Source organism: Salvelinus sp. IW2-2015, linkage group LG13 (assembly GCF_002910315.2).
Source record: "Salvelinus sp. IW2-2015 linkage group LG13, ASM291031v2, whole genome shotgun sequence".
In the NCBI taxonomy this organism is placed as follows: domain Eukaryota; kingdom Metazoa; phylum Chordata; class Actinopteri; order Salmoniformes; family Salmonidae; genus Salvelinus; species Salvelinus sp. IW2-2015.
The window spans coordinates 31,310,487-31,322,958 of NC_036853.1; the positions used below are offsets into that span (position 1 = coordinate 31,310,487).

The following is a 12,472-nucleotide window of genomic DNA, read 5'->3' on the forward strand; positions in this document are numbered from 1 at the left end:
GACCAAAGCATATATTGGAGAAAAAAAACACTTAAAATAAATCCACCTCAAACTTCTATCTCAAACAGACCATTTAAAAAATGCTTGCAATTTCCTCATAGAACATGATGTCATCTCCCTGAGGAGGATGAGCTGGCCAATCAGCGGTCTAGAGGAGAATGARCTAGCCAATCAGCGGTCTACTTGCGTGCATATTTTTTATGACCGGTATACGTCCACACCATTCTGTTGTTGGGGAAACCCACACCATTCCAACTCAGAAAAKCAGTTTTTTAGCATACTTAATATAAACAAATTGGAAGGAAAAACATTTATATTGTAAGGATATTTAATAGAAATCTGGAAACACTGGGCAGTTACTTTAACCATTCAGAGTTAATGACTAAACCTAATCTTAGAGTTGTTTTGCTTTAACCCTATCCCAAACTTTAACCCTTGACTTAATCATTCGGAATGAATGCCTCATCTTAACCTTTGAAATTTGACGTTTATGGACAAACGGATTCTGCAGTGAGAGCTTGTTGCGCATTCATCCTGTAAGATACATAGTAAATATTGTTGTATAGTGTTTTTTGGGGAAGTYACTTCTTGCATTGGGGGGGGACAGTTATACATAAGGTGATGGGTCAGATCAGAGGTTACATTTCAATTATTAAGTCAACCTCAATATTACTTGGATTTAAAGGGAATAGCGCTGAGACTGGTGCAAAAAAAATATGGTGGAAGGAAACTCGTGTTTCGCCCACGTTCACACCACTGATGCATAGTGGTTTACGCCAATCAAATGCCTTTTAACTTGTAAGAATAATCAAGTTAGCTACCTAGACGTTTTTCCCCGGTTTAGCTAGTGATAGTGATGCACAAGCTAGACCCATTGGAAACATTGCCATCTCCTAACATCATTTGCCCACTAGATTCAGGAGCTTGAATACCCCCCCACCCCCAAAAGCTTGAAAACCCCATTGAAAACCTCCATTAGATTTTTACCCAAAGTTTAGGAAGAAAACTGAACATAATTCATGATGGTTTTTATTGAATTTTAGTTCGTTTTGGAGTCAAAGATAATAGTTTCAGTATAGTTTTAGTTTTGTAAATTATTTTATTTCAGTTTATTAAATCGTTTTTTCATATTCGTTTCAGTTTTAGTTTAGCTACCACAATAACCTCGGTCTACATTGTGTGTGTGAGCTCCTTAGCGTGAATTAATGCTCTGTGTTGCCGTGGTAAGCTCCGCGGTGTGAACATGCTCCCCAGGGCGACGCAACAGTCATTTGTCACTGTGACGACGCCTCGGTTAAATAGCGTATTAATGGCCTAAATATCAGGAGCTGTACACATATATACACACACACACTAGAGACACACACACAAACACACAAAGGGCGTAGTAATAGTTTTATTATCAGGGGCTGCTCTGGGCTCGGTAGGCAGGTAATGGATGGATTACACATCCCAACATCCTCTCTGTGCCACTCTCCATCTCCCTACACACTAATTATATGACACAAAGAGATGGCGTGAGAGAGACCGAGCACAATCTAGGAGAAGAGACCGATCCCGGAGAGGGATGGAAGATGAGAGAATGTAGGAGGGAGAGAGGTTGTTGGGTAATAGTTATTTTATCAAAAGGATGCCCTTTTTTCAGAATACATGGGCCTTAAAGCAGACAATCAGAGGCTAGCCCCCCCCCCCCACACACCCCAAGAGCAAAACAAAGTCAAACAAAGGCATGTACAGTAATAACATACATTTTATTCCAAATCCGTCAAATCTCCAATTTACAAAAAAACAAAACATGTTCAAATATCAATACAATCTTTATTACAAACATCATTGCTGTATGAAATGAATGAGTCCATAAAGCAAACCTTTAGCTACATTAAAAGACCCTGAGTGTGGTTGAGAGCGGATACAGATATGGGTCTGAGAAACGTCAGAGCTTCCATAAGCATTCAATACATACGTCTCTGTAGTATTTTCAAAGCTCATTTGGTGTTCAGGCAGTATCCATTCTAGTTCCTGTAGTTCTAGAGTCGAGGCTTGATCTGCAGTATTCTCTCTGTGGAGGACGGACAGACAGGCAAGACAGAAACAGATTGTGATTAAAGATACCAACAAAACTAACATGTCAGACAGCAGCGAGATCGCTCTACAACCACAGGGGTGTACAAAACGACAGGCTGTGTGTGTATGTGTGTGTGACTGATGGTGTGCCTGAGGATGTGAATGGGTGAAACGCAGGGCTCTCTGTCCTACTGAAAACCTGAGTGATGGCATCTCCGCTGATGAGCACACTGGGAACTGAATGAATGGGAGAACAGGGGTGTGTGTGCATACGTGTGTACGTCCCGGCAGTGATGCATAGCTATTGGGTTAATTTATGTAAAGTGGAGAGCAGGGCTGTGGCGGTCATGAAATGTTGTCAGCCGGTTATTGTCATGCAAAAAGCTGCCGGTATCACGGTAATTGACCGTTAATTAACATAAAAAAAGTTTAGCATCTCCAGGCATCTACACATACAAGCTAAATACAAGCTGATGATGTGTGCCTTTGGAATCTACATTTAAAAAGTGTAATAAATCAATTTAATATACACAATCAAAATAAATCCATTTATTTTACAGAATATGAGTTGGCCTACTGTATGTTATCTGGCTATGCTCCATGCCATAAGCGGTAGGCTTGTTGATTTAGCTGACAATAAATGCCTATAAGTCCCATGCCATTATTTTATATTATATGATAATATAGTAAGAAGAATATAATTCAACCTAGTGGAATMAAATAGAAAGGATATTCTTCCCAATCCGGAGCAAGTGAGCATATGAAGTGGCTACGTTGAGCATGAAAGTGATCATTTAAAACAGGTCTTCTACACAAGATTCAGAGTTATTTGGCAGCTTTAGTTGTGAATGATACGAACCTTAGAAATCAAAACATATACAGTGCATTCGGAAAGTATTCAGACCCCTTGACTTTTTCCACTTCGTTACGTTACAGGCGTATTCTAAAACGGATATAAAAATAAAAAATCCTCATCAATCTACACACAATACCCCATCACGACAAAGTGAAAACAGGTTTTCAGATAATTGTTTTTGCAAATGTATTGAAAATAAAAAACAGAAATACCTTATTTACATAAGTATTCAGACTCTTTGCTACGAGACTCGAAAATGAGATCAGGTGCATCCTGTTTCCATTGATCATCCTTGAGATGTTTCTACAACTTGATTGAAGTCCACATGTGGTAAATTCAATTGATTGGACATGATTTGGAAAGGCACACACCWGTCWATATAAGGTCCCACAGTTGACAGTGCATGTCAGAGCAAAACCAAGCCATAAGGTCAAAGGAATTGTCCATAGAGCTCCGAGACAGGATTTCTTCGAGGCACCTATCTGGGGAAGGGTACCAAAACATTTCTGTAACATTGAAGGTCCCCAAGAACACAGTGGCCAACATCATTCTTAAATAGAAGAATTTTGGAACCACCAAGACTCTTCCTAGAGCTGGACGCCCAGCCAAACTGAGCAATCGGGGGAGAATGGCCTTGGTCAGGGAAGTCCACAAGAACCCGATGGTCACTCTGACAGAGCTCCAGAGTTCCTCTCTGGAGATGGGAGAACCATCCATAAGGACAACCATCTCTGCAGCACTCCACCAATCAGGTGAGGGAGTGGCCAGACGGAAGCCACTCCCTCAGTAAAAGGCACATGACAGCCCGCTTGAAGTTGACCAAAAGGCACCTAAAGGACTCTCAGACCATGAGAAACAAGATTCTCTGGTCTGATGAAACCAAGTTTGAACTCTTTGGCCTGAATGCCAAGCGTCACGTCTGGAGGTAACCCGGCACCATCCCTACGGTGAAGTATGGTTGTGGCAGCATCATGCTGTTGGGATGTTTTTCAGCGGCAGGGACTGGGAGACTAGTTAGGATCGAGGGAAAGTTGAACAGAGCAAATTACAGAGATTCTTGATTAAAACCTGCTCTAGAGCGCTCAGGACCTCAAACCTTTTTTGTTTTTCATAAATGAGATTTTTTAAAATAAAAACCTGTTTTTGCTTTGTTATTTTGGGGTATTGTGTGTAGATTGATGAGGGGGAAACATATTATAATCAATTTTAGAATAAGGCTGTAACGTAACAAAAAAAAACAGCAAATGGAGGCCGCACTCTTTCCCGCTAGTTCGTTGATCAATGATGCCGGATAGGCAACATCAGCTTGGTAGCGGAGTTGTGCTTAATATGAGCAGCTGAGAAATAAATATAAGAAACACTTATTTCACTCCACACATCAACCACTGTTTGAGAAGCATGCTCTCGCTGCACGACAGGTGATATCCCGCCCAAACTCTGTATGCCATGGGCTCGTCAACCTTATTCCTGCATCTACCCAGTGCTTAACTTGGGAAACGAAGTGATATCTGTTCGGGAACATCGATAGTAACAWGKTTTCGCGTTCTGAAAATAAAATAAAAATCCCTATTACTAKGCTATTCAAAATCAAATTCACTGTAAGCTGCCCTGCACAATCAATGAACCAACAGCATCGCCTAGTCTGGCTATACAGTACGTTCTCTCCCAGACTCGCGGATAGAACTAAGGCCGTAGCATAAGGTAACCAGTCCATCCAGTATGCATAATAATACAGTCCACACTCAAAGGCATTTATCAAAAATTTGTTTAATTTTGGAGTACAGGCTAAACCAATTATGTACCAAAGACATCTTAAATCAGTTTTGTTTTATGTTTGTCTGCAATGCGTAATATGCGGTAGGCTATGTATTGTATAACCGCACAATCCATTTAATTACGTTTTTTTCTCTCTCCCAGACTTGGGCTCATAAGCCTATGCATATGCATAAGCTCTAAAATGCACATGGGTGTTTTGAATGAATCATCACCTTAGAAAGCGCTGTCCGTTCCACTGTGCTGAAACAGCCACAACGACCATGTTTTACACTCAGTTTCAAGCTGCCTTTGAACTTCTGTCTTCAAATTGATCATCACAGTGAGGTGAGTTTTAAAAGCATGATACTGTTTTGACGTTAAGTGTTTGACGTGACTTTTCCATTGCATTGCCGTCAGAGTGGTTAGAGGGACAATAGAGCCCTGAGTACCAGTCCGTTAGGACCTGATGGTAGTTAGCAAATTGGATACTACCAACGCATGTCCAGAGTGCATGAAAGGAGATTCCCGTGACTCAATGGTCACATGGAATTTTACTACGGTCATGACTCATGACTGCTGGTGTGGCAGTAATACAGTCACTGCAACAGCCCCAGTGGAGAGGAACTTGTTTGGATTCTTTCCACCCTTAACAAGCCACAAGGGTGTGGAGAGTGTGTGTGGGTGTGTGTGTGTGAGGGTGTGTGTGTGTTGGGGGATAAACCAGCGGTCATTAGTAACACTTAACTGCCCTGGACACAGAGTTGAAGGCGGTCTGTGTGTGTATGTGTGTGTAACTGACCACTTGTTGTGTCTCAGGAGGATTGTGTGTTTGTGTGCCTAAGTGTGTGTGTACAGTGCATTCGGAAAGTGTTCAGACCCCTTCACGTTTTCCACATTTTGTTACGTTACAGCCAGTGGTGGAAACAGTACTCAATTGTCATACTTGAGTAAAAGTAAAGATACCTTAATAGAAAATGACTCAAGTAAAAGTCACCCAGTAAAATGCAAAAATATAAATAGTAATGTAAAGTACAGATACCCCCAAAAACTACTTAAGTAGTACTTTAAAGTAGTTTTACACCACTGGTTACAGCCTTATTCTAAAATTGATTAAATAGTCCCCCCTCCCCCCATCAATCTACACACAATACCCCATAATGACAAAGCAAAAACAGTAAAAACTGAAATATCAGACCCTTTTCTCAGTACTTTGTTGAAGCACYGTAGGCAGCAATTACAGCCTTGAGTCTTCTTGGTAGTAGGACAAAAAAAATATCTTGGTCGACGAAAGTCGTCTGATCTTTCGACCAATCTATTGGTCAACATTTTTAAACGTGTATTTTTCCATATATAGACACACCCTATGTTTGAATAAAATCAACTATATGCATTGAGCTTGTCTGATGCTTAAAGTTTACGGTTTGATGAAATAAGACAAATGCCTCAAGAGGACGACAGTTATGGTTTTCATATGCATATTTTGGTGAAACAGATTAATTTAATTTATAATAACATCTTCATATGTCAAAATCATTGTCATGTGGTTAATCAAAATTTGATCCAAATCTAAATGAAAATGATACAAAGCTAAAAAGTAAAGCCTACATTGGCGCGCAGGCCAGATGGCCTTTAGGCCTACTTCTATGCGCGCATGTCCTTACTCAACATTGACAGGAGAGCTCCAAACCAAAGTAAATTACTAAATTGACAAAACTCATAAATGGAATGAAATAAACCAACACTTTTTCACAAGTGTAGTATAGGTTGTGCACTCCGCAAACAACGTGTCCACTCCGATAATGAGAACGGGAAGACCGGAATAATATTGAACGCGTTAATTAAAATAAATTACCGTAACCAAAGTAAAAAACATTGTAGACAAATTCCTATAATTTAACGGTAAATGTACTACAGGTTATATATGTAATGGGGAATTGATATACACTAACAATCAAACGCAAACAATTAACGTGTACAAACTGGGGGGAGAGAGAGCGCAATCTGGAGAGAGAAATGCATCTGGGCGCATGGTCAATCTGTCGTCTGCATTGGCCAGGCAGCATTTACGTTGATATGGCCTCAGCATACTTCTTGCGCTTCGCGGAGCATTGCAGAGCTGTTGTCATACAGGATATGACCCCCACCTTCGTCAACCAATCATGTCAATGCGGACCTATAGAGAGCCCTCCGCATTGTAAAAAAAAATGTGGGAGGCGCATGGCGATGCATTACGGAGCTCGATTTGCCCTCTGCGTGCCTCTGGGGGCGCCGCAATTGCGTCACACCGTCATGCAGCCTAAAACAACATTTTTGGATGAACGATTAGTCCAAACTTTTGACTGGTACTGTATATATTTGTTACTGCTCGACTAAAACAATCTTGGTTGACCAACAACCTAAAAATAGACCAGTCGACTAATTGGGGTCAGCCCTACTTGGTACACCTGTAGTTGTGGAGTTTCTCCCATTCTTCTCTGCAGATCCTCTCAAGCTCTGTCAGGTTGGATGGGGAGCGTCGCTGCATAGCTATTTTCAGGTCTCTCCAGAGATGTTCTGTCGGATTCAAGTCCGGGCCCTGGTTGGGCCACTCAAGGACATTCAGAGACTTGTCYAGAAGCCACTCCTGCGTTGTCTTGGCTGTGTGCTTCGGGTTGTTGTCCTGTTGGAAGGTGAACCTTACTGCAGTCGGAGGTCCTGAGTGCTCTGGAGCAGGTTTTCATCAAGTCTCTCTGTACTTTGCTCCGTTCATCTTTCCCTCGATCCTGACTAGTCTCCCAGTMCCTGCSGCTGAAAAACATCCCCACAACATGATGCTGCCACCAGGTGTGTGCCTTTCCAAATCAAGTCCAATCAATTGAATTTACCACATTGATCATCTCAAGGATGATCAACGGAAACAGGATGCACCTGAGCTCAATTTCGAGTCTCATAGCAAAGGGTCTGAATACTAMTGTAAATAAGGTATTTACGTTTTTCATTTATAATCCATTTGCAAACATTTCTAAAAAACTGTTTCCGCCTAGTCATTATGGGGCATTGTGTGTAGATTGATGAGGGAAAAAATWATTTAATACGTTACAGCCTTATTCTAAAATGTAACAAAATGTGGAAAAGGTCAAGGGGTCTGAATACTTTCCGAATGCACTCTATATGGTCTGCCTCATTGTTCCTCGTTGTCTGTATATACTGAGTTTTTGCTGTGACTGGTAGCTGCTCTGTACCCTGCTAACACTGTACCCAGACATTAAAATAGCCTTCCGTGCCTATGGGMGACTGCCACTGGGCACCACAGCAGCTATAGACTGAGCTCTGACTGCTGTGTTCCCGGAAGGGAGCCCTAGTTCCAAATAAGCCCTGGCTCTACACACTCACACGTATACACCCCAGTCAGCATGTGCTATGACCAGCTAACCCAGACAGGAATAACCAATGATGCAGGCAAGACCCTTTAAACACATACTAAAGCTGGGATGAAGGGAGGGTTAAGGAGGAGAATAGAGAGAGAGAGAAGAGAAGAAAGAGGGGGACACAGTGGAGAGAGAGAGGGGGGGAGATGACAGATGGAGAGAGACTGAGTTCCAGAGTCCATGTAAAGGGAGAAAGATACATTGAGATGAAAGGAAAGAGAGATTCCATGTGTGTGAGATATATATGTGTGTTTTTGTATGTGTGTGTGTGTGTCATGGTAGCTAGCGGTAAGGGAGTGACATGCAGGATGTCCAGATGACACAGGGGCAGCTAAAGGTGAAAGGTCRTAGTTGTTTCCTGGAGAAGAGAGATTAAATATGAAACGAAACAGACATGGAGAGAGGGATGATGACAGAGTGAGGGAGAGAGGGATGACAGATGGAGAGAAAGTGAGAGAAAGGTTCTGGTGTAATTTACAGTCGCYGTCTTCCTGGTATTTACTTAGAAATGTAATGGTAATATGGTAATAACATAGTAATGTATTAACACTTTCTTTTGGAGTTATTGAATCATGTACTGTACCGCAGGGTACTATTTAGTATTAGGTAGAAACAGATTTTGTTTATTTCTTTCAAGCAAAATGTAGACATTGTTAAAATGTACCGTTACTGAAAGAKAATATGAGAAGGAGGGCAATAGAAAGAGAATTGAAGTGGTAAGTTCATTTGTGGTGTCTGTCTGTTTCTTCACTACTGGACAGTGAGAGTAAATGTGTGTGTTAGTGTGTGATTGAGGGTTCCTCTATGTCAGGGAGGGGCAGAGGCAGGTGGACATAGGAGAGTAGGCGACGGGGGGAGGCCGACAGGGGGAATGAGGGAGGGTGACGGGGGAGGGAGGCCCTCTTCTAATCCTCTATCTGTCAGTCTGTCAACAGAGAGCCCAGCTGTGCCTCYCTCTTGCCCCAAACCTAAATATTATTACCTCTCTCCCACTAAGCACTATTACACTTCCAGCTAAGTATTATCATACTCAAATATTACCTTCTACTGCAACCAGTATCAACCTCCTAAAAGTACYCCAATATCAGGGCGTTCTTAAACCTTATTTCCTCATCCACTAATATTTACTCCATGGCAATGGTGCCCTCAGGGGTCCATGCTTAGTCCCCTCCTSTACTCCCTGTTTGCGCACGACTCCAACATCATTAMGTTTGCTGACGACACAACGGTGGTAGGCCTGATCACCGACGAAGATGGTGTGGTGCCAGGACATCAACCTTTCCCTCAACGTCAGCAAGACAAAGCAACTGATCCTGAACTACAGGAAATGGAGGGCCGCCCCCATGCACATTGACTGGGCTGTAGTGGAGCGGGTTGAGAGCTTCAAGTTCCTCGGTGTCCACATTATTATTTTTTAATTTTTAAAATTGTACCCCCTTTTTTCTCCCCAATCTCGTGGTATCCAATTAATTGTTAGTAATTACTATCTTGTCTCATCGCTACAACTCCCGTACGGGCTCGGGAGAGACGAAGGTCGAAAGCCACATGTCCTCCGAAACCCAACCCAACCAAGCCGCACTGCTTCTTAACACAGCGCGCCTCCAACCCGGAAGCCAGCCGCACCAATGTGTCGGAGGAAACACCGTGCACCTGGCGACCTTGGTTAGCGTGCACTGCGCCCGGCCCGCCACAGGAGTCGCTGGTGCGCGATGAGACAAGGATATCCCTACCGGCCAAACCCTCCCTAACCCGGACGACGCTAGGCCAATTGTGCGTCGCCCCACGGACCTCCCGGTCGCGGCCGGCTGCGACAGAGCCTGGGCGCGWRCCCAGTCTCTGGTGGCACAGCTAGCGCTGCAATGCAGTGCCCTAGACCACTGCGCCACCCGGGAGGCCAGTGTCCACATTATTAAGGAATTAACATGCTCCACACACATCAACAGTCGTGAAGAAGGCACGACGACRCCTCTTCCCGCTCAGGAGGCTAAAAAGATTTGGCATGGGCCTTCAGATCCTCAAAAAGTTATACGGCTGCACCATTGAGAGCATCTTGACTGGCTGCATCACTGCTTGGCATGGCAACTACTTGGCATCCGACCACAAGGTGTTACAGAGGGTAGTGCGTATGGCCCAGTACATCACTGGGGCTGAGCTCCCTGCCATCCAGGACCTCTATACCATGTGGTATCAGAGGAAGTCACTAAACAGACTCCTATCACCAAAGACTGTTCTCTCTGCTACTGCATGGCAAGCGGTACCGATACACCAAGTCTGAAACCAACAGGACCCTAAACAGCTTCTACCCCCCGAGCCATAAGACTGCTAAACAGTTAACCAAATAGCTAACCGGACTATCTGCATTGACTATTTTGCATTAAATATTTTTGTCTCATCACATACACTGCTGCTACTGCTTATTATCTATTCTGTTACCTAGTCGCTTTACTCCTAAGTAAAGGGCCCGTAAGTAAACATTTCACTGTTAGTCTACACCTGTTGTTTATGAAGCACGTGACAAATAATTTGAATGGATCTTGATTTTAAAAAAAAATATTTTTATCCATTCAACATCTTTCCTCGATTAGCAGTGGGCCATCTGAGCTATGTWTTAAAAACATGGGGCAGTTGGAAGAATCACAGTGCTCGCAATGATTACCACAATTTTCCAATGCCCTGTTTGATGAGCCCACCCCACCCCTCCGGGTCATAGGAGTCAACATGGCGTCCATAGAAGCAGTTTCCTGACCTCTGTAGGACACAACCCTGAACTAGACTAACTTTCCTGGTCACTGTGTGACCTCTCACCTGTGACCTCTGCCAAGTCGGCAGGGGGCGTGTCCGGGGCATCTGTGTCTTCGGGGGAGCTGGAGAGGGAGATGAACGACGGGAGCTTGGTCTTGTGAGGACCCAAGGAAGAAGACRAGAGTGTCCCTGGATCTGCCTGAGCAGAACCCTCTGCCGCCTGGTCATCAGGTAGGACAACTGACAGGCTAGGCCTGAAGAGAGGAGAGGGGGAAGTGGAAAAGGAGGAGATTAGAAAACATTGTTGACATCGAAATGTAATATAATCTGTGCACATCTGGCAATATAAATTAATGTCTGTTTTTACTGTGTTGTTTTATGGTTGTTGCTATGCATTTTCCAAAATGTCTGTTTTCAATTTGTAATGTAATCTATTTGCTCTGTTTTATTACATTTTTTAAATATAAATTGTATCTAATTCATTTCACTTTGTCATTTAATTATTTTGACAGAGGGCCTGTTCTTGACCTCTTGGTGCGGGACTTCTTAGCCGGGGCAGCGGAGGGGCCTGTGGTGGGGTTGGGGTTAGGAGCGGTGCGTTTGGCCCTCTGACGGTGCTGGAGCTTACACTGGGCCCCTCGAGGACAGGAGCCACCACTGGAGAAGTCTGGRCACACCAGGGTGTGCTTCTTCTTACACTGGAGGAGAGGACAGACCGATACCACTTATTATATGAAACACACAGGAGGTTAACATAACCCGAGAAGACAGTTTGAGACTGCTCTGTTAGTTACTACACGGAGTGTAAAAAACATGTTGTTTACTTCCTAATATTGAGTTAAACCCCCTTTTGCCCTCAGAAAAACCTAAATTCGTCGGGGCATGGACTCTACAAGGCGTCGAAAGCGTTCCACAGGGATGCTGGCCCATGTTGACTCCAATACTTCCYACAGTTGTGTCAAGTCGGCTGGATGTCTTTTGGGTGGTGGACCATTCTTGAAACCCAGCAGCGTTGCAGTTCTTGACACACTCAAAACGGTGTGCCTGGTACCTACTACCATACCCGTTCAAAGGCACTTAAATATTTTGTCTTGCCCATTGACCCTCTGAATGGCACACATACACATACACAATCCATGTTTCAATTGTCTCAAGGCTTAAAAATCCTTCTTTAACCGCCTCCCTCCCCTTCATCTACACTGATTGAAGTGATTTAACAGCTGACCTCAATAAGGGATCATAGTATTCACCTGGTCAGTCTATGTCATGTTCCTAATGTTTTGTATACTCAGTGTATGTGTTTCAAAGCTTTGTTTTTGAGTGTGTGTGCGCACTTGAACGTGGTCATCTTAAGAGCACTGCGTGTGCCTGAGTGAGTATACAGATGAAGGTCTGGTGAGAGTGTATGTGACAGTGAGAGTGTGTGTGACGGTGTAATATGGGCGTAAATTGGTAACTTCATTCTGAGGGAGATTCGATCCCTCCCACCTGTCAGAAAAGCTAATTATACTCACTATGGGGTGCGAGCCGTGTTTGTGTGTATGTGGTGTGTGGGGGGCAGCCTGGAGCAGGTTGGTCCAGAAATAGAGTGAGGGTGGGGGTAAGGGGTGAGTGTGTGTGTGTGTGTGTGTGTGTGTGTGTGTGTGTG

General features: G+C 43.6%; 1 protein-coding gene across 2 annotated transcripts in view; it reads right to left on the reverse strand.

Moving 5' to 3' along the window:
• Positions 1-1,732: 1,732 nt before the first annotated feature.
• LOC111971192 (zinc finger CCCH domain-containing protein 3) overlaps positions 1,733-12,472 on the reverse strand; it is a 102,929-nt gene continuing 92,189 nt past the window's right edge. For both annotated transcript variants that reach the window (XM_023997983.2, XM_023997982.2), the window contains exons 9-11: positions 11,353-11,522; positions 10,888-11,078; positions 1,733-2,059 (exon numbers count right to left, since the gene is read on the reverse strand). In XM_023997983.2, coding sequence (XP_023853751.2) covers positions 2,028-2,059; positions 10,888-11,078; positions 11,353-11,522 — 393 coding nt within the window. In that variant the 3' untranslated portion in view covers positions 1,733-2,027. The remainder of the gene's footprint in view (positions 2,060-10,887; positions 11,079-11,352; positions 11,523-12,472) is intronic.